Below are 23,189 nucleotides of genomic sequence, written 5' to 3' on the forward strand. Positions count from 1 at the left end.
AATGGTAATCACATTGTCAATGTGTGAATCACAGGAGCTGATGTCTACGCAACAAGATCCCAAATATGGCACCATGATAGTGATGAAGTATTCAAAGTGATGATGACTGCAGTAGTAATAATTGCCCAAGAAATCATTGTCAGAATCAAACTGAGAGATGTTTATTCTCAGGGGAGAGGACTTCTGCTTAACACCCTGTTCACAGAATGATACTAGTGGACAGAGACAACCCCCTTCCCCCAGCACTGCACTGGTGTGTCAGTCTAGCATTTTACACTGGAGATTACAGAGCGGACTCGAAGCACATCTGCCCACTCAAAGTTGACTGCTAACCAGTAAGTGGAAAGACTATACATGATTACAATCGCGCCGCACACACACGGGGGACAGGGCAAGCGGGGAGAGAGCTGTCTGAGTGAAATTCACACGGTGCAAAGCCAAGGTGATACCGCAATAAACAGGGTTGGCGCGGTAATTAAGATGGCTAAAGCACAGTGTACGGTGAGTCCTTTTAAAGAGGGGGGGAGAGGGGTGGGAGGTGGGGGAGAAGGGGGCGAGAAGGAGTGGAGACAACTTTTAAGAAGCCAGAGATACACGGCTGTGAAGCTCGGCGGACATTCATCGTTACTGGTCGGTTATCCTTGGTTCTGAAAACTACTGCTTACGTTTTTTTCCCCAATGAGCCAATGAAATTCACCGGTCAGCACCAGCTACAACCAACGCGAACCTACGAGTTCCTGGCAACTCACTAGCATCTCCTGGCGACCCACCTTCGGCACCAGAATTCTCGCTACTCTCCATGGCGTCTTCATTCCAGGCGCCGCTAATTTTTCAACATGAACATTTTTTCTACATTTTTCAATTTTTTGAAAAATTCGAGGCGACCATAATGAGGCCGCAACTAGTTCCCGGAATGCGGGAACTCCTCTCGATTCCTCATGAAGGCGATTCCCCGACAACCACCCGCGAACATGTGGCAGCTGCATAGTCTCCTGCAGTCGCCTAAAAAGTCGCCTAGGTGGGACAGGCCCCATTAGAATGTCAAAGACTTGTGGGCATAGTTTTAAGGTGAAAGTGGCAAAGTTTTAAGGAGATGTTTTTGGGGGCTTTGTTTTATTTTACACAAAAGGTGGTGGATGCCTGGAATGTGCTGCCAGGAGTGGTGGTGGAGACAGATGTGATATGGGCATTTAATGGGTTTTGAGATAGGCACACGGAGTGCAGGGAATGGAGGGATATGGATCATGTACAGGCAGATGAGATCAATTCAACTTGTCATCATGTTCTGCACAAATGTTGTGGGTCTGAGGGGCCGATCCTTAAGGGGTTCTTAAGGTGTTGGACAGGCTAGATGCAGGAAGATTGTTCCCGATGTTGGGGAAGTCCAGAACAAGGGGTCACAGTTTAAGGATAAGGGGGAAATCTTTTAGGACTGAGATGAGGAAAACATTTTTCACACACAGAGTGGTGAATCTCTGGAATTCTCTGCCACAGAAGGTAGTTGAGGCCAGTTCATTGGCTATATTTAAGAGGGAGTTAGATGTGGCCTTGTGGCTAAAGGGATCAGGAGGTATGGAGAGAAGGCAGGTACAGGATACTGAGTTGGATGATCAGCTATGATCATATTGAATGGCGGTGCAGGCTCAAAGGGCCAAATGGCCTACTCCTGCACCTATTTTCTATGTTTCTATCCTATGCTGTACTGTTGTATGTTCGCTAAGTGCATTCTAGTTGATTTGATCCGACTTCATATAGGCTTTGCATTTATAAGTTTCAAAGGTAATTGGACCATGAACCTCAGCTAGCCTTTCCAGTTCCCTTTCAATCCTTTATTGCTGGTTTTATTCCTCTCCAGGCCAGAGCATTGTAGTTGAATGAATGAACATGAGGCTTTCAATTGATCTTGTTTACCCGATGTGTCCTTGCAGATTCGCTCGCCAGCAACAGAGTCTCGGCTGCGATCAGTGCACCGATGAGGTTTTTGTGGACGGTAGTTCGGTCGGAGTTTGGAACTCTGCAAGACAATTATCCCCCGTCACTGAATCTTGCAAAAAGCTGAAGTTTTCAGTTTAGTTTATTGTCACGTGTACCAAGTTACAGTGTAAAGCTTTTGTTGCATGCAAACCAGTCGATAAATTATTACAATCGAGCCATTCGCAGTGCAGAGGTGCAAGATAATGGAATAATATTTAGTGCAAGATAAAGCCAGTAAAGTCGGATCAAAGATTGTTTGAGGGTCATCAATGAGGTAGAGAGTAGTTCAGCACTTCTCTCTAGTTGTGGGAGGATGGTTCAGTTGCCTGAAAACAGCTGGGAAGAAACTGCCCCTGAATCTGGAGGTGTGTGTTTTCACTCTTCTGTATCTCTTGCCCGATGGGAGAGGGGAGAAGAGGGAGTGGCCAGAGTGCAACTTGCTCTTGATTAAGCTGCTGGCCTTGCTGAGGCAGCGTGAAGTGTAAATGGAGTCAATGGACGGGAGGTTGGTTGGTGTTATACTAAAGGATGGCTCCACTCACTGTGAAGTCATGAAATACATCTTGTGTGCGTATACAATTCCTGTACATAACTGTGGTTTATTTCTTTAGAACTTTAGACTTTAGAGATACAGCGCAGAAACAGGCCCTTCATCCCACCGAGTCTGCGCCAACCAGCGATCACACCGTACACTAGCACGATCCTACACACCAGGGACAATTTACAATTTTACCAAAGCCAATTAACCTACAAACCTGAACGTCTTTGAGGTGTGGGAGGAAACGTGAGCATCCGGAATAATGGCACGTGCTCATAGGGAGAACGTGCAAACTCCGTGCAGACAACACTCATGGTCAGGATTGAACCTGGGTCTCTGATGCTCTAAGGCAACAACTCTACCGCTGCACCACCGTGCCACCTTTTACTTGTTCATTTAGGAGGCACTAAAACGGCATTTACTGCTCATCTCCAGTTGTTACTGCACCGAGTGATTGCCGGGCCATCTCAGAGGGGAGCCATGAGTCAGGCAATTAGTAGGTCTAGCGTCACATACAGATTGGGTAAGAAAGACAGATTTCCTTCCCTGAAGAACATACAGGCATTTCTCGTCTTACGTAAGGTTACGTTCTGTGAACCTTTACGCTAGTCACATTTTACATGTCGGAATCACCAACCCCATTCCCTGCCTGAAATAACTCACTGATGCAACCCACCTAGTTAGAAGTAGGAAGTCAAGTAAATGGAGTGCCAGCTTCTCTTGACATCTGACACCATGTGCCATTTAGCTAGGCACATGGAGATTTTCAATAGGTACATGGATATGCAGGGAATGGAGGGATAAGGATCAGATGAGATTAGTTTAACTTGGCATCATGTTCGGCACGGACATTGTTGGCCGAAGAGCCTATTCCTCTTCTATGAATCACTTGAAGATAAACTTCAATAGGGAGTGCCACTGGGGATGCTTGAATCTGACGTTCTTTTCATTAAACTACGCTTGACACCATGGTCCTGTGCTAACACTCATACCAGCCGCTTACACGTATTGGACAAGAAACCTAAGGGCGGATAATCCTGGTGTTATACTACTTCACTGGGAACTCAGCTTGAATCATTATGAATGGCAAATAGTGTTACAAAACAAAATGTGTAGACAGGGTGCAATGAATAACTGAAGGTGCACAGCAGGACAGCAAATACTCACCCCAGCACTGCAAACACTATCAGCGTGGTCACCATTGCACACAGGGACACAGAGCAGCCAGTCAGGGTTAACTTCATTAGTACAGCTTCTTCATAGGAACTTTGCTGGGAATAAAGGTAAGTTGTGTTATGTGGTGCTGTGATGTTAAAAATACAGCAGCAGCATAAACGGCAAGAAGGAATCAAACTGGTAACTCCCTCAACTGATCTCATAGAGGCTCAAGAGGTGCAGACCCTTGTAACCTGTGGAAATCCCTGCTGAGGCTGGGCCGGGGGACATTCATACAAATGTAAGAAAACGACAGGCAGGCAATTGGTCTATCGTGCCTGAATGATACTTTTGCAACTGTAAATTTCACCAAGATAATCTCTGTACCGAATCCAAGTCTGAAGAAGGGCCTCGACCCGAAATGTCATCCATTCCTTCTCTCCATAGATGCTGCCTGTCCCGCTGAGTTACTCCAGCTTTTTGTGTCAATCACTGGTATTTGGGTTTAAGTTTAGGTTTATTACTGTCGCATGTACCAAGGTACAGTGAATATGTTTGTTTTGGATGCTATCCAATCATATGCTGAGGTTTACCAGAATGCTAGGTAGACACAAATTGCTGGGGAAACTCAGCGGGTGAGGCAGCATCTCTGGAGAGAAGGAATGGGCAACGTTTTGGGTCAAGACCCTTCTTCAGACTGTTGTCAGGGGAGGGGGCGGGGACAAAGATAGATTGTAGGCGGAGGCAGTAAGACTAGTGGGAGAACTGGGAAGGGGAAGGGGATGGATAGAGAAAGCAAGGGCTATTTGAAGTTAGAGAAGTCAATGTTCGTACCGCTGGGGTGTAAACTGGAATGCTGCCTGGATTAGAGGGTCTCAGTTACAAGGAGTGGTTGGATGAACTTGGATTGTTCTCTCTGGAACATCAGAGGTTGAGGGGAGACTTAATAGAAAATTATGAGATGCATAGATAGGGTAGACACTCAGATCCTTTTTCTTCAGGGAGAATTGTCCAACATCAGAGAACATAGCTGTCGGGTGAGAGAGGTAAGTTACAACGAGTCATTGCTCAGAATGAACATGCTGGTGATGACACAAGTTTACAACTATGTCAACTTTTACAATCCTGCACCCGTGCAAGCATTCATGCAGTGAAATTATATGCTAAAGAAAATAAATAAGTTACGCTTTACCTTTGTTTCATAAATCTGGAAAAGCAAAGCAAAGTTGGTGGTGTGGTTGCAGAAACATGTTGTTGACTGGCGATCAGACTGGACGATGCTGCAGCCGTGTGTGGACCAGCTTCCACCAGTCCCTGGCCTGTGGGCACAAGTCACTGCATCAGTCCCACCATGCGAGAGGGTCAACTTTTTGTTGTGACATTTTTCTTTGTAAATTAGGGTTTCATTCAGATAACTGCATTTTGGTGGGACAAACCAGGGTAGGGTTACACAGTAAATGGTAGGGCACCTGGGGACTTCTGTAGAACAGAGACCCGCGGGGTGCAGATACATAGTTCCATGAAAGAGGAAACACAAATAAACAGGGTGGTGAACAAGGCATTGACACACTTGCCTTCATCAGTCGCAGGTTTGAGTACAGGAGTTGGGACGTCATGTTACAGTTGGATATTGGTAAGGATACATTTGTACAGTTCTGGTACCCTGCTCCAGCAAGGATGTCATTACCTATCCTGTCACCTTATCTATATCCCTCATGATTTTATAATCCTCCATAAGTTCACCCCACCCCCAGCCTCTGACACTCCAGGGAAAAAAAGACTCTCTGTATAACTCAAACTCCCTAAAACTGGTAACATGTGTAAATCATTTTTTCACCCGTCCTCGGAATTACTGAGTTGTTTATAAGTAACAGCCACGTTCTGTTTAATTCAATTTAGTTTAGTTTAGAGATACAGCATGGGAACAGGTCCTTCGGCCTACCGAGTCTACGCTGATCATCGGTCACCTATTCATGTTATCCCAACTTCTCATCCACTCCCTATACACTAGGGGGAAAGTTACTGAGGCTAGTTAGCCACACATTTTGGGGATGTGGGTGGAAACTGGAGCACCTGGAGAAAAATCATGAGGTCACAGGGAGAACATGCAAACTCCACACAGATAGCATCCAAGAGTGGGATCGAACCCAGGTCTCTGGTGCTGTGAGGCAATAGCTCTACCAGCTGCATCACTCTGCCACCAGTGTTCTAATTCTTCAGTCCAAATTAGTCTGCAATTGGACACTTGATTTACTGTGGACATCCAGAGTCTTCACCCTGCTGCGGTGCTTCCAGACCGATGGCTATTGCATTGAACTGGATTAAACCTCTACAGAGGACCAATGCAACGACAACTTGCATCAACCTCTTTAACAAGAACATTCCTATCAAATGTTGGAGACAGAAGAAACTGTAGGTGCCAGATTCTTGAGCAAAATAACAGACTGCTGGGGGAACTCAATGGGTCAGGCAGCATCCATGAGGAGAAAGGTATGTTTCGAGTTGAGACCCTTCCTCAGACTGATGGAAGGTCCTGCCTCAAAAGGTTTTCTGTCCATTCCCTCCACAAATGCCGCCTGACCATCTGCGTTCCACCAGCAGTTTGTGTTTTTGTCTATAAACTATCGGTCAGGCTGCAGCAGAAGGCAGCGTACAACTCTGGTGATCACGCAGAGAAGTACATGATTGCGTGGGTGGGAGTGTAACGGGGTTGTGTCTGGGATGGCACATTTCAGTTATGGGGAGAGTCTGCGTTTGTTTACATTGAGGGGAGATGTGGCAGAGATGTCATAACTATGATCTGGATGATAGGAAAATTGTCCCTGTGGCAAAGCTATTTAAAGGTATCTAAAACTAGAGGACCACCTTTATAAACACAACAGCACAACGTAGACATAGAGTAATAGACGTAGGGTGGCTCGGCATAAATGTAAATTATCCCTAGTGTGTAGGATAGTGTCAGTGTATGAGGATCGCTGGTCAACGTGGACTCAGTGGGCCGAAGGGCCTGTTTCCGCACTATAGATCTAAACTAAACAGAAACAGGCCTTTCAGCCTAACTAGTACATGACGACAATGTTGCCTAAATGAGCTAGACTCACACTGGCACATGATGATATCCTTCCAATCTGTTCCTATCCTTGTCTTTTAAATGTCCTAATTGTATCAGCCTCCACCATTTTTTCTGGCAGCTCATTCCATGTATTTGCCACCCTCTGTGTGAAAACGTTGCCCCTCAGGTCCCTTTTAAATCTTTCCCCTCTTACCTTAAAGCTATGCCCTCTAGTTTTAGACTCCCCCAACTCTGGGAATAAGTGTGGTTATTCACATTATCAATACCCTTCATGATTTTATAAACCTCTATGAGGTCACCCCTGCAGCCTCTTGATACAACGCAAACCATCCAGACATGGTAACATCCTTGCAAGTCTTTTTTTTAATCCTTTCCAGTTTGATGATATCCTTCCGAGAGCAGGGTGATCAGAACTGTGCGCAGATCTGTACAAATGTAACCTAACCAACGTCTTGTACTGCCTTAACATGGTGTCACAACGTGTGTACTTAAAATCTTATCAGATGAACCTTGCCAAATGCCTTCTTCACCACCCTGTCCATTTGTGTTGCAATTTTCATGGAACTATGTCCCTGCACCCCTTGGTTCCTCTGTTTAACAAAACTCCCCAGGGCTCAACCATTTTCTGTGCAAGTCCTGCCCTGGTTTTTCCTACTAAAATTCAACACATACAGTTATCTGAATTAAACTCTATCTGCCATTCCTGGGCACATTGGCCCAGCTGATTAAGATCCCTTTGTATTCATACATAACCTTCCTCACTGTCCACTACACCACCAATTTCAGTATCATCCACAAACTATGCCATAAACATTCACATCCAAATCATAACTATACACAACCAACAGCAGTGGACCCCACATGGATCCCTGCAGCACAATGCTTGTACCATCTCCAGTTTGAAAAACAACTCTCTATCACCACCCTCTGTTTCCTACATTCAAGCCATGTTTGTATCCAATTGGCTAACTCGCTCTCGATTACATGGTATAAAGCTGAAATAAAGCTTGATATATGATGGAATAAACTCATGGAACCAACCACGGGACAGTTTGTCCTAAAATGTGACCTTTGCACCATTTATTGTAAAAACAAAGACAGGTGTCTTTTACCTCCCTTTCAGGATGTTCTAATGTGCTCCACTGTGATGAAGCTTCGAAGAATGGGCACCATTGCACCAAACACACTCACAAACAATTCCCATAAACAACAAAACAACCAGATAGCCAGCTTTTGATTGAATTTGATGGAAAGGAACAACATGGAAACAGTCCCTTTGGCCCACCGAGTCTGTGCCAACCATCGATCACCCGTTCACACTAGGCCCATGTTATCCCACTTTCTCATCCATTCCCTGCACACTAGGGGCAATTTTACAAAGGGCCAATTAACCGACAAACCTGCGCGTCTTTGGGATGTGGGAGGAAACCAGAGCACCTGGAGGAAACCAATGTGGTCATTGGGAGAATTCCACACAGACGGCACACGATGCCAGGATCTAACCTGCATCTCTGGTGCTGTGAGGCAGAAGCTCTGGCAGATGTGCCACTGCGTTGCCCCTAATTTATATTGCTGATGGTGATTGAAGAACAGACATCAGTCAGGACAACACCCTTGCTCTTCGTCAGAGTATGGTCATACTACCACTTTTGCGAGCTGTTGGGCTCTTGAGAAAACCCTCTGATAGTGCAGCATTATTACAGTACTGCAGTGTGGACTTGTCATAAGACCATAGGTAATAGGAGCAGAATTAGGCCATTTGGCCCATCAAGTCTACTCAGCTATTCAATCATGGCTGATCTAACTCTCCCTCCTAACCCCATTCTCCTGCCTTCTCCTCATAACCTCTGACACCCGTACTAATCAAGAATCTATCCCTGCCTTAAAAATATCCATTGATTTGGCCTCCACAGCCTTCTGTGGCAAAGAATTCCACAGATTCACCACCCTCTGACTCAAGAAATTCCTTATCATCTCCTTCCTAAAGAAACGGCCTTTACTCCTAGACTCTCCAACTAGTGGAAACATCCTCTCCACATCCACTCCATCCAAGCCTTCCACTATTCGGTATGTTTCAATGAGGTCCCCCCTCATTTTTCTAAACTCCAGCGAGTACAGGCCCAGTGTCGACAAACATTAATTATACGTTAACCTACTCATTCCATGGATTATTCTTGTAAACATCCTCTGGACCCTCTCCAGAGCCGGCTCAAAATTGCTCACAATAGTCCAAATGCAGCCTGACCAGCACCTTAAAGAGCCTCAACATTACATCCCTAATTTTGTATTCTAGCCCTCTATAAATAAATGCTAGCATATGTGCTTATGTTTGTGCAAGGAAACATGAACTGGAAACCTTGGGGTTCAGAGGCAATGTGCAACATAAAGTAAACATGGTTCATAAATTCTGACCCCACCAGACATGTAGCCACAGTTTGTACCAGCCTTGCCTTGTTGACTTTGGAGTACTCACTTCCGACTGAAATTCCAGAAGGCGCAGAGAGGATGAACGATCAGAGAAGGAATGGCCTATAGAAGGAAGACAAGTGTCAGTGAATCTTGTAACGTCCTTTTACACAAGGCTGCGGCTCTCAATCATTGTGGAGCACAAGAACATCCTGAAAGGGAGGTGAGACACCATCCGCTTTGTTGTCCCAACAAGGGCACAAAGGTAACTTTGAGGACATACTGTGCCATGGTTGAATCCATGAGCTTTATTCAATCACGAATAAACCTTTATGTCAGGTTTATACCATAATTCCAAGCAATCCAATCTCTCAATCACAGAACTCAGAACAGTACAGCACAGGAACAGTCTCTTCTGCCCACAATGTCAGTGCTGAACATGATGCCAAGATAAGCAAATCTCCTCTGGCAGCACATGATCCATATCCCTTCATTCCCTGCATATCCAAGTTTAGTTTTTTTTTAGTTTAGAGATACAGCGTGGAAACAGGCCCTTCGGCCCAACGGGTCCGCTCCGACCAGCAATCCACACATATAAACACTATCCTACACACACTAGGGATAATTATTTTTTACATTTATCATGGCAATTTACCTACATACCTGTACGTCTTTGGAGTGTGGGAGGAAACCGAAGATCTCAGAGAAAACCCAGGCAGGTCACGGGAAGAACATACAAACTCCGTACAGACAGCACCCGTAGTCAGGATCGAACCTGGGTCTCTGGCGCTGTACACGCTGTAAGGCAGCAACTCTACCGCAACGCCACCGTGCCACCCTTTTTTAGTACCAATCTAAAATCCTCTTAAATGCAACTGATGTATCGGCCTAGACCACCACCCCTGACAAGTAGTGTTCCAGGCTTCCAACACCTTGTGTATAAAAAATATTTCCCCTTTAAACTTTGTTCCTGTCATTTTAAAGCTATGCCCTCAAGTCTTTAGATATTTCCAACCTGGGGAAAAGGTTCTGACTATCTACCCTCTCTATGCCTATCACTTTCAATCTGCTGTTGTTTCCCAGGCTGTGAATTATATTTCTTGAAAGTTGCTTTTTCTCTCTTCATCAACTAAATGGCAGAGTCAAAATCTGCCTCTGAAAATGAAGATGCGTTTATATAGCATTCATAAAAACTCTGCGAGTCCCCCAGATCATGAATCAAACAAAGGATGATTGATTCATCAAATGATGGGTGAGAATAGTTTTTTTTTTAATGTTTTATTTCAGTTTAGTTTAATGTCACGTGTACCGAGGTACAGTGAAAATCTTTTCTGTTGCGTGGTTTCCAGTCAGTGAAAAGACTATACACTATTACAATTAAGCTGTCCATAGTGTACAGATACAGGATAATGGGTATAACGTTTAGTGCAAGATCCACTAACATCTATTAAAGATAATCCAAGGGCCTCCAATGAAGTAGATGGTAAGTCAGGACTACTCTCTAGCTGTTGAAGGAATGGTTCATTTGCCTGATGAAAGCTAGGAAGAAACCGTCCCTGAATCTGGAGTTGAACGTTTTCACATTTCTGTAGCTCTTGCCTGATGGGAGAGGGGAGAAGAGGGAGTGACCGGGGTGAGACGCATCCTTGATTATGTTGGTGGCCTTGCCCATGACAATGTGAAATGTAGATGGAGTCAATGGAACTCTTCGAGCCAATCGAGATGGGTATCCTGAACCATCCTGGGGGTCTGCGCCATTGGTGTGAGGGGGTCTCACGCACGTGGCCCCCCCACTCTGCATCACCAACCACCACTTTCCCCCCCGCTAAGGGTCATTTTCACAGCCAGGCGGGCACTGAGGGCAATTCCAGAGATTGGTAATGGGAGGCCCCAGCCTGAGCTCACTTCCCCTTCCAATGCAGGAGAGAACTGTACATGGGACGAATGAGCAAGGTGCAGACATGACTGAAGCCTACTCCTCATGGAGGCATTTGGAAGCTCTGATTCAGCAAGGGAGAGAAGAATTCCCCAAGTACATCCCTTGGATGTGGTGTGTAGGAGGTGGATCCAGTCAAGGCTCCAGGTGGAACTACTGCAAAAACGGTGGTCAATCCCAGCAAAACCACAATTCAAGTCATCTTCTGTTGCCACCCTCCTCCCACCACTACCCATACCCTCCCAAGCTGCATGAGAGGTTCTCCTAGTATATCCTGAAATCTCTCAGTGTAACTCTCACAAAATGAACACAGTACAAAACTAGATTTGATGGAACACACCATGGAAGAGGTGTTGGGGGACTTTGAATATTGACAAGGAATACCAATTGCATTGTCGATATATTACAGGATATGTTTGATATGCAGTGATAGCTGGGGTGAATGAAACGGAGCAAACGTCAGGGTGTGTAACAGGCAAGCAGTACCTCTTCTCATCCCCACTTCTGCCAACTTCCTTTGGGCAAAATATACAAAAGCCTGAATGAGGTAACCACCAGATTCAGACACAGCTTTTTCCCTGCTGTTATCAGACAATAGAATGGTTCACTCATAAGTCCCGATCTTTGTACCGACCTCACTGTAGACCTTGTGTTTAAGAAGGAACTGCTGATGCTAGAAAAATCAAATGTAGACAAAAATGCTGGAGAAACTCAGCGGGTGAGGCAGCATCTATGTAGAGAAGGAATAGGCGATGTTTCAAGTCTGAAGAAGGGTCTCGACCCGAAAAGTCACCGATTCCTTCGCTCCATAGATGCTGCCTCACCCGCTGAGTTTCTCCAGCATTTTTGTCTACCATCATTGTAGACCTTGCACTTTTTCTCTGTAACTGTAATGTTATAATGCTGTAACACCATATTCTACGCTCTGGTATTCCTCTCTTTGTACAACATGCTGTGCTTGTGTGTGGCTTGACTGTACTCATTTGCATAGTTCGATTTGACTGAATAGCTCGCAGAGTTTTTCACTGTATTCTTGTACACGTGCCAATAATAATAAAATACTAATACCAATGTCCTTCCCATGGAAAATTCCACCACCAAAACTATTATCCCTCCATTAGGCCCAGGTACCCTGCAAATCTTTATCACATCTATCCGGGTCCTACAGAAGACAAGGCATGGGTTGGGTCAAACAATCAAAGTGTCCCCGAGTCGGACATCATGGAAAAAGGTCCCTCAGTCCAACTCATCCAAGGCATCTTCCTGAGCTAGTCTCATTGGCCTGCATGTGGTCCATATCATAAAAACATAGAAAATAGGTACAGGAGGAGGCCATTCGGCCCTTCGAGCCAGCACCATAATTCATTGTGATCATGGCTAATCATCCCCAATCAATAACCCGTACCTGCCTTCTCCCCATATCCCTTGACTGCACTAGCCCCTCATCTAACTCTCTCTTAAATCCATCCAGTGATTTGGCCTCCACTGCCCTCTGTGGCAGGGAATGCCCGCCACAGAGGGCAGTGACAATCCTCTGAACCTATCCTATCCATGAACCTGTCCAAATGTCTTTTAAAATGTTGTCGTTGTACCCCTTCTATCACTTCTTCAAGCAGCTCATTTCATAAACCCACCGCCCTCTGTGAGAAAATAGATTTGAACATGGAGGAAGGTGACTGAACTTTTATTGCCTTCCCTCATAGTGGGAAACGTTGATTCCGCTGTGTGGGGATGTTCATGTTAAATTCTATCGTGTGTTGTGTTCGTTTTATTTGTATGGCTGTATGGCAACCCAAATCTCGCTGAACCAATTGGTACAGTGACAATAAATGTAAACTTGAACTTGAAAAACCTGCCCCTCACTCCTTAATGATCTGGTTACTTAGTATTACTGATTATTAATTTATTGAATTATTGATTGCTGTAGATTTATTTGTAGTGCTACTGCGTTACAGAGCTTCAGTTTAAGACTCCCCTATTCTGGGAAAAAGATCGTGTCCATTCGATTTATCTATTAGACATTCGGACAGGTATATGGATAGAATGGGTTTAGAAGGATATGGGCCAAACGCAGGCGGGTGGGACCAGTGTAGATAGGGCTTGTTGGTTAACATGGGCAAGTTGGGCCAAATTCCATGCTGTATGACTCAACAACTCTAGGATTTTACATTTTGATTCTATAATGTTCAGCTAACGTTTTATCAAACAGATGGATGTGTCTATTAATTGAGATGCAAGAAACTACAGATGTTGGAATCTGAAGCAAAAGTGTTGGAATAACTGAAATGCGCTGCCGGGTGGTGGAGAAAGTAACGATAGTGGCATCTAAGAGACGTTTGGACTGGCACATGGACATGCAGGGAATAGAGGAATAAGGATTATGTGCAGGCTTATAAGAGTTGGTCTTGGCATCATGTTTGGCACAGACAATATGGGCCAAAGGGCCTGTTCTTGTGCTGTACTATTCCCCTAATCTGGTTGATTATCACAGGATTAGTGTGGATGAGTAACAGGTTTGGCATGGGTGTAATGGTCTGAAGGGCTTGTTTTGTGTTGTCTAACTCCATGATTACATATCCGTTCCTATGGTCATTTGACATCACCAGAAGATCAACACTAAAATGGCAGCTCTTACCTTTATTCTGTGGAGCAGTCTGTACTGAGTCGGAGTATTGACTTCCTGACCTCCTTGGAACACAGTGGATGAAATAAGTGCAGAGGCCACCTGTGTACTGACGTGTCTGGGTATGGCAAAGAAACATGATATCCCATTATTCCCGGTTGCGAAAGTTCAGTTATCTCAAATCTTCGTCAAAAACGTGAAGAAGTTAATTACATTTCAAGAGTCATGTGTTTAATTATCATATGTACTGAGAATGGAACTATGTATTAATGGGCATTTGCAGGCTGATTAATGCAATGACACAATAAACACATTTATAATAATCAATAAGAAGGATTTAAAATAGTAGTAGGAATGTTATTGTTCCCTTTCGGGACACATGACAATAACGTTGACTGTTAATAATTTGTAATACTATGAACAACGTAGCGCAAAGAGAAATATCCTTGGTTGTATGTTTTGCAGCAAAGGATGGTTCTTTTCTGCAAAACATACCTTGGAATTTCATGCTAGATACTGTAACTGGACTATTAATACTACTTTTACTATTATTTTCATTACTACATTTAATACTACCTATACTTCCAAGGCTACTTTTTCATATTATGCTTAATACTATTTCCAGATTTAAATCCAAAAGTGCAAAATGGCAAATAATGAATCTGAAGAAGGGTCTCGACCCATTCCTTCTCTCCGCAGATGCTGCCTGGCCCGCCGAGTTATTCCAGCATATTGTGTCTATCTTTGAATGAAACTGGGGAGGTTGATACTGCCATCAATCAATCCATGCCAGATTTAAATCCATGCTCCCTCCCTCTTCTAACGCTCCTCACCACTCCCTCCCAGACGGAACAAGGATAGAGTTCCCCTGGGACCTCACCTTTCACCCGACTTGCCCCCTCATCTTTGCTTGAGATTCCAGCACCTGCAGTTACCTGTGTTCCCTTCACCCGTCATGTGCGCTCACTTCTCAGGTGCAATATTCTGTTCTCTGCGCTCAAACTCATTCACTTTCTCCCACTCATTCATGCTGAATGAGGAAAACGCCTCACAATTTATCTTTGAGGTTATTTCTTTAGCTTGCTCCCGAAATAACACATCAAATTGAGAATTAAACACATGGTCCTGATGCAGGGATTTGACCACAAACCTTTCACCTACTTTGCCTCTACAGATGCTGCCAGACCCCCTGAGTGCTGGAGTAACTCAGCGGGTAAGGCAGCATTTCTGGAGAAAATGGATGAGTGACGTTTCGGGTTGGGACCTTTCGTCAGACTGATGGGTGACATTTGGGGTTGGGACCCTCCTTCAGATTGATGGGTGACGTTTCGGTTTGGGACCAGTCTTCAAACTGATGAAGGGTCCCGACCTAAAACAACACCTATCCTCTTTCTCCAGAGATGCTGCCTGACCTGCTGAGTTATTCCAGCATTTTGTAACCAGCACCTTCAGTTCTTTTATCATACCAATATACTCATGTTGCAGTTAGGATCTCATCTCAAAATATGATAGAATATTCAATGTAAGATTACAGAAGTATCACACAATTTTTTTTGATATATGCCGGCATCATTTCTATTTTATGCTTTGTATGTATGGGATGGTTAATTGGCAGAGATGGTGAAATTTCACTCACATTAATCCTTCATCAAAATCTGTATTCACCAAACCACCCATGTCCAGTGGGCTGCTCCCCAGCAAGTTGGGAACAGTGAGGTACCAGGTGTTCACAAGCGTGGCTGTTAAACCTGAAGCACAGGCACAAGAGAGAGAAAAAATAAACTTAATTTGAAAACATACAAGGAACACCAAGAAGGTGTTGAGCTCAATCAAAACTCAATAGACGCAGGGTCTGTTGATTCCAGTGTTAATGAGACTCTAATGGGCCTGTCCCACTTAGGCTATTTTTTAGACGACTGGCAGCGACTAGGCTGTTGCCACATGGTCGCCGGGGTGTCGCCTGTATGGTCGTGCGTAGTCTCCTCAGTCGCCCAAAGAGTCGTAGTGTCTTTCTGGTCGCCGCTGGATTTTCAACATGTCAAAACATTTTCGGAGACAGTAAGCGCCAATGGGTTTGACGCCAATGAGCGTAGCTTGACTTTGCCTGACGTAGGTGCTGTCATAGTTGTCACCAGGTTGTCGCCAGGTGAGGTAGGTCGTCGCCAGGTGAGGTAGGTCGTCGCCGGTGCTGACTTCGGTTTTTTTTGTTGTTAAAGTGTTGATTCTATTTCAAATTTTATGTTGAAGGGGGGGGGGTCCAATCGCCGTTTTTTCGGTGACCTGCTACGACTATGAGTCGCCTAAAAATAGCCTAGGTGGGACAGGCCCATAAATGTGTGATCATTCCCCAGTTTCCGCCAAACCATCTCTCTGGCACAGCACCTTACACAGCCTCAGGAAGATCCAAAGTGCTTTGTAGCTGATGAAGTACTTTTGAAGTGTAGCAGCCAGGCCCTTCAGCCCATCAAGTTCATGCTGACCAACAACCAATCATTTAAAATTTGGTGGGTTGCTGAGCTGTTGAGAGTAGAATAAGTGGAAAGATACAGTTGTTGATTGATTGATTGATTGCATGGAAACAGGCCATTTGGCCCACCTCGACATGCTGACCATCAATTACACATTCATACCAGTGTTGTTATCTCACTTTCACATCCACTCCCTGCACACTTGGGGCAATTTACCTACAAACCCGCACATCTTTGGCAGGTCCTGAGAGAGTAGAATGCAGGCATTTTTTGTTGTTAAGTGAGCAGAGGGTTATGCATTCAGAAGATGCTGCACAAGGGTCTGGACAAGGGTCCCAACCTGAAATGTCACCCACCCATGTTCTCCAGAGATACTGCCTGACCCGCTGAGTTACTCCGGCACTTTGTGTCCTTTCGTTCTCAGCAAGTGATAGGTGAATAGAGGTAAGGAGAATAATTGATTGGCAGATGGGTGAAGTAAGTAACAAAGGCTAGAGGTGCAAAAGAGACAAAAGGGAATGGGGCAAGGAGAGAAGGAGGTGTGAAATGTACAGCTGGAGGGAGGCATAGGGATGGAATGGGACGGAGGGGAAAAAGGGGGGATAAAAGGAAACATGGGGCTCGGGGGATGGAGATAAGCATGGGAAGGAGCAGGGTGATGGGTCGTGGGAAATGGTGGAAGAAACATGTGCACTTACTGGGGTGGGGTGGTTGTCGGTGAAGAAGAGAAGTGGGAATGGGGCTATTACTTGAAATGAGAGAATTTGATGTTCATACTGTTTGGTTGTAAGTCAGAATAGATACCACCTTAACTCTGTAATACGTCTTATTTATTCCCAAACAATGTCTCTTGCAAGGAGCATTGACATTAACTAATGTAGAGACTCATTACAGTAAACCCTTGTAATAATGGACTGTAAAGGGGGGACGGGGGGGGAGGGGGTGAATGGTGATTGTTATTGCCGATTGCCCGCTATAACAAAGTAAGGTAATATCATTGTACAAGTAGTTGAAACAATCAACTGCGGTTGCTGGGCAACACACAAAATGACAGAGTGCTGGAGTAACTCAGCGGGCCAGGCAGCATCTCTGGAGAACATGGATAGGTGACGTTTCGGGTCGAGACCCTTCTTCAGACTCTCGGTCTGGAGCTGGGCCTGGAATCCCGGTGAGTTGCCTGCTGGTGGCCAGGGGGGCAGAGGCGAGGAGTGGCGGAGTCAACGGTCGCTGACCCGTGGGCGGCCGGAGTGCAGGGGAGGGTCGGAGGTGGTGCAAAGAAGGAGGTGGCAGGTGCGGTCTGGGTGGTGGCACAGGCCAGGGGTGGTGTCGGCAGCCCAGCCTGGCAGTGAAGATCGGTAGGCCCATCCGCTATAACCAAAATCCATTATAAAGAACACCGTATAAACAAGGATACACTGCATTTCATATTTTAATCAGTTTGGAAATTATTTCTTTTTGAAAAAATGTTTTTCCTTCATTACTGTTCCCTCTCTTAATTTTTTTCCTTCTTTCCTTTTCTTCATTACATTTCTATATCTGGCTTGACTTGGTATTCGAGCAAATATTAGTTGAGTCCAGTTCAGATGCTGCACATTAAGCATTCGCGCAAAGGTCCAAAAGTTATGAGTCAGTGGCACAATTTTTGGATGTCTTTAACTCCCAATGAGTTCCAAAGTCAGATCTCCCAGAAATTTAGGGCAAGTGTGATAAATAATTGGGGCCTCTAGATGGCAGCTAAGATTAAAATCTCATTCATAAACAAATCCTGTTGAGGTTTTTGAGCTTTTCGCTACAAGATGTGAACAAAAACTAAATACTCTTCTCTGAGTTCGATACCCGCATTTGTTCAACACTCATGCACATCAAGGCCGCCATGACAAGAGGCATATTGCTCGAGAGATTTGAAGAGGTCGGTAAAAGATATAAATGACCATGAAACAGAAAGAACAGAGCAATACTTCCCTTTTCTTTGGAGCCTTTCAACTGCTTCCTTCGAAAGTCCAATTTGATCAGACGATTTGTTAATCCCATCACCCATATAAACATTAAACCCATTTGCAAAATCGTTGAGCTGCTTTGGTCTGATTTCAAGTTCTGTAAAGAACAACAGGAATAATTAATGCAAAGTTGACATTTAATGAACTGCCCAAATTACTAATCTTTGGTGTTTCATTTGCTGCTAATAACGAGTTGAATCAAGTCGAGATTATTGAGCAGACATACTTCACCATCTGCTCAAGTACGGTGGGGTACAAGTACAGTGAAAATCATGCTTGCAGCAGCATCACATAGATTCAGACAAACACATACAAACAAATAATAGAGAAATTCTGCATCACATTTCTAAATGAAAGAAAACTGTGCAATAAAAAACACAGGACATTAGTGCAAACACACGATTAGAAAAAAAACAAGTCCAAGATAGTGGAAGAGGTGGACTGTAGTTGAGGTGGGATTAGGGTTGTGCAGATCAGTTCTAGACCTGATAGTTATGTGAAAGTAGTTGTTCCTGAACCTAGTTGTGTGCGACTTCAGGACTCTACACCTCCTGCCCAACAGTAGCAACGAGACGAGCGCTTTCCCAGGTGCGGCCGATGTAATCGCTCCTTGACTTTTATTTTTTATATATAATTGGACTAACTTTATGAGAAATAGTTTGATATGTGATTTACAATTTGGTCTCCATGATACCAGTCTGATTTTGTTTTCCACTGAGATCAAGAGGAAGGAAAAATTGGCCTAATTTTTAATTGTGATGCATAACAGTTCAATTGGTCATTTTCTACCATCATCTAGGGTTAATATTACCTGCCCGGAAATTTTTTTTTAATTGAAATCTCACTTTATTTTTAACGTGTATCTTTGTGAAGGCTTATATTTCTGGGAGGTGGGATGTTAATACAAGTGTCAGACATGTTGCATCTCCCAGGATAGTGACATTACTTGTCTCTGGACACCTTGTACATGTCAACGAAGATGGCATGCTGGGCCAGTCCCATTTGTCAGCATTTGCCCCATAGCCTCTGCACCCTCCCTTTCCATATATATGTCCAAATGTCTTTAAAAATTCGTAGTTGTATCTGCTTCTGTAGCTTCCTCTGGCAGTTCATTCCTGATATGGATGACCCCTAGGTGAAAAAGTTGCCACTGGGGTCACTTTTAAATCTCTCCCCTTAAGCTTACGATCCCTAGTTTTTGAATCCTCAGTCCCAGGGGAAATAAATGTGAGTGTTTATTTTAACCATGCTCCTCATCATCTTGTACATCGCAAGAAGGTCACTTGTCAGCCTCCTACACCCCGAGGAAAAAAGTCCCAACCTATCCAACCCCTTCTTGTAGCTCAAGCCCGCAAGCCCAGGTAACATCCTGGTGAATCTCTTCTGCACCCTTTTCAACTAAGTGGCATCCTTCTCGTAGCTGGGCGACCAGGACTGCACACAGTGCTCCAAGTGTGGTCTCACCATCGACATGTACAACAGCATCACGATTTCCCAACTTTTATACTCAACACCCTTCCCAGTCACGGCAAAGTGCCAAGCATGTGCTCAAAACTGAACCCGAAGCAATTACTTCTATGTTGACCACAGGTTTCTCCTTACCATCTTAATTATGATACCATTTACCACCAAGCATCCCTGGTATTATTTTAATTATCTGCTTTAACACACTAAACTCATAAGCTGCCAAATAAAGAGTCCCAAAGGCAGAGCTGTAAGAATCTCCAGGAGGCATCTATACTGTACACTGATGGACCATACTAACAGAAGATATGAAATTATGTGATATAAAGTCTGATGGCAGACGTTTAAATATTTGCTCCAAATGCCTCATGAGGCTATACGTACGGATGTTTTTATTTCGAATGATGAGAGTCTTCTGGCCAAAAGCGAACACCTTGTTCATATTTTGCATCATTCTGTCCACACCATAAACCACTGCCATTGGCCCTGGAACAATCTAAGATGAAGAATTACAAGGTATTAATAAAACAAAGATTCAAGATACTTCAAAAAACAAATCTATATCACAAGATATTAGTTCTGCTGAGTTACTCCAGCTTGTCGCGTTTATCTTTAGTTTAGTTTAGTTTAGTTTAGTCTAGTTTGGTTTAGTTTAATTTATAGATACAGTGTGGAAACAGGCCATCGGCCCATCAAGGTCGCGCCGACCAATGATCACCCGTACGCTTACATGGCACGTATGCAGCTTGCCACCTGTTAGACCATGCTGGAAAATTGCCTGAGTCTTGCTGCATAAAGGTGTGTGTGTGCTGCCCTGTTATCTATGGAGTTACCAATGGAGTTGAATATTGTCCAATTATCAATGAACATCTCACTAAAAGGGAATGTCAGTCACTTGAACATCCCAAAGAAACAACTGAACCTCAACTCAATGTGTAGGGAGGAACTACAGATGCTGGTTTAAACCGAAGGTAGACACAAAAAGCTGGAGTAAAGCAAGGGCAAAGGCAGCATCTCAGGGTAGAAGGAATGGGTGCCGCTTGACCCTTCTTCAGACTAAATCAACTTAATGTGGTAAAGGCTGGCACAATAACAACATTTAAAAGACATTCAGGCAGGTTTAGGGGGATTTGGAGCAAATGTGGGCAAATGGGACAAGCTTAGATGGAGCATCTTGGCCGGCATGGATGAATTGAGCCAAAGATCCTGTTTCCGTGCTGTTTGACGTCCCTTGCCCATCACCTTGCCAGTCACAGTGTTGTGGGTGAAAATTCATCCATTATCTGGATTAGTGTTCGGGTGATCTTGTCACCATTTGTCTTTTCAGTTGTTTGATTTGTGATTGACTTTTGCCACAGAATTCAGATTGATAGGTGAGATTTACAAGATTTACCAGTAAACCATTTGGTTTTAAATGATACATTTGTGAGCTCCAGATCTGTTAACTGAATTTGGATAATAACGTAAATATCCACCATCTTCCATGAATAACGTGAGCAGACCGATTGGATGCACATTGCTCAGACAGGTAGAGTGGGTCTGTAATCTTTGGAGGTTGGAAGAATGAGGGATGATTTCACTGACGCACACAAGGTTCTGAGTGAGAGTCACAGTAGATATTGAGAGGGTACATCCCACGCTATAGAGGCTAGACTTCAGGGACAGACTCAGGATAGTGATCCGGCATTTAAGACTGAGATGAGGACAAATTATTTTATTCAAAGGGCTGTACATTTCTGGACTGCTCTTCCCTAGAGGACTTTGAATGCTCAGTCACTGAATATTTTCAAGACTGCCGTTGAGGTTTCTGGAAGTAAAGGAAATTGAACGAAAGGAGATCAGATGAGAGAGTAGGATTGAGGTGTAGGTTCACCCTTAGAATGAAGTGACAGAGCATGCTTCAGGGGCTGAATCCTGTATCTAATTCTTACGTTCTTACATAATCTGGCCTCATATTAGGATCTCAAAGAGATACTTAGTGCAGTTTATCACTTGTGAAAGCACTGCTGGTAGAGCTGCTGCATCACAGGTTCGATTCTGACTTTGGGTATTGTCTGTGTGGAGTTTGCACGTTCTGGGTCTCACAGCGTGGACATCCCAAATATGTGTGGGTTTGTAGGTTAATTGGCCCTCTGTAAATTGCCCCCAATGTGTAGGCAGTGGATGAGAAAGTGGGATAGCATAGCATAGTGTGAACAGGTGATCGATGGTCGGCATGGACTCAGTGGGCCGAAGGGCCTGTTTGCGCACTGTAGCTTTCAATCAATCAATAAAAATATACAGATGAATGATGAGTATTTTCAGAGTTATTTCCAACCACTATCTGAAAGCACAATGAAGATCTGGTCAACGTTGAAACTTTATAAATGTAATCTCCTAAACAAATGATCAATCTGACAAAGGTATAGTATCTCAAAATATCCTTTCTCAGACCTTAGCTCTAGCAGATGGCTAGCAATGAAGAAAAGTCATTTTCTACCTCACTGATTTCACTCCAGCTCTCTGTGTTGCTCTGATCAAGAATGTCGGCAGCTACATCTATGAAGCTTCGGCTCATGTCTTCCAGGCCTTCCCTGGGTTCACTTGCATCCACCTCCATGCCTGCAACATTGTGCAGCATGTTGATAACACCTAGCAGGTCAGCTGCTTGCAGAGTGGCATTCTCCACACTCAGGGCATGTTGCACCGCCTTCAGTACTGCTTCTGCTTCAGAAACATTGGGGACAAGTTTGACTCCGCTCAGCAACATGTAATCGGTAACCTGTGCGGGGAGAGATTGTGTTACTTGTGCTTGCTGTAAGCGTATTCATCTCACCAATGCTTCTAATATCAAATAACATACAGTAAGCTAATACTTTATCCCTCGTGTCCTGCCCAAGATTTATCCCTCAATCAACAACACACGGATCAATTATCTGGTCTTCATCTCACCGGTGATTGTGCCCTCTTGCTGTGTGCAAATACCTCTGTGTCTCCAGCAATGCTAAATAACTTGAAAGAAAGATTGCTGCTTGCATAACACAGTGGGTTAGTCTGAGACTTTGCATGATTTTAAAAACATTTGGACACATACACAGATAGGAAAGGTTTAGAAGCCAATTGTAGCCAATGGGACAATTGTAATATGTCCACTTGAATAGCATGGCCAAAATGGACTGAATGGCCTGCTTCCCTGCTGTGCAGGTCTAGGGTTCTATGTCTAAATGTAGATCATGTTGGAATTAACTGCACCACCACCACCACCAGAGTTCCACATCACTGATCCACATGAACTCAAATTTAAGTTTGAATTTAGGGAATTTAGATTTTAAGTGTGAAACAAAAGCAAGTTTCAGTAACAGTGACCACGACATCACGGGATCGTTCACAAATGTACTTCAATGAAGGTAATCTGACATCCCAACCTCAGATGCCGTTAGACACCAAGGTCACCCTTACCCAGTTTGGCCCACTTGCGACCGAAAAGTCTTACTAACTTGTTTGAGGTTTTTGAGGAGACAACGAAGGAGATTGCAGGTAGGGCAATGGATGGTATATATGTTGGATGTATGTTGT

The 23,189-nt window shown here is 44.2% G+C and overlaps 1 protein-coding gene across 1 annotated transcript in view; it reads right to left on the reverse strand.

Moving 5' to 3' along the window:
• The window catches only part of adgrd2 (adhesion G protein-coupled receptor D2), a 102,561-nt gene that overhangs the window by 57,693 nt on the left and 21,679 nt on the right, over positions 1-23,189 (reverse strand). The window contains exons 8-16 of the mRNA XM_055659856.1: positions 22,114-22,395; positions 20,019-20,130; positions 18,127-18,267; positions 15,342-15,453; positions 13,718-13,823; positions 9,214-9,269; positions 4,860-4,986; positions 3,680-3,783; positions 1,912-2,014 (exon numbers count right to left, since the gene is read on the reverse strand). Coding sequence (XP_055515831.1) covers positions 1,912-2,014; positions 3,680-3,783; positions 4,860-4,986; positions 9,214-9,269; positions 13,718-13,823; positions 15,342-15,453; positions 18,127-18,267; positions 20,019-20,130; positions 22,114-22,395 — 1,143 coding nt within the window. The remainder of the gene's footprint in view (positions 1-1,911; positions 2,015-3,679; positions 3,784-4,859; positions 4,987-9,213; positions 9,270-13,717; positions 13,824-15,341; positions 15,454-18,126; positions 18,268-20,018; positions 20,131-22,113; positions 22,396-23,189) is intronic.

The sequence above is a fragment of the Leucoraja erinacea genome, chromosome 31 (genome assembly GCF_028641065.1).
Source record: "Leucoraja erinacea ecotype New England chromosome 31, Leri_hhj_1, whole genome shotgun sequence".
Lineage (NCBI taxonomy): Eukaryota > Metazoa > Chordata > Chondrichthyes > Rajiformes > Rajidae > Leucoraja > Leucoraja erinaceus.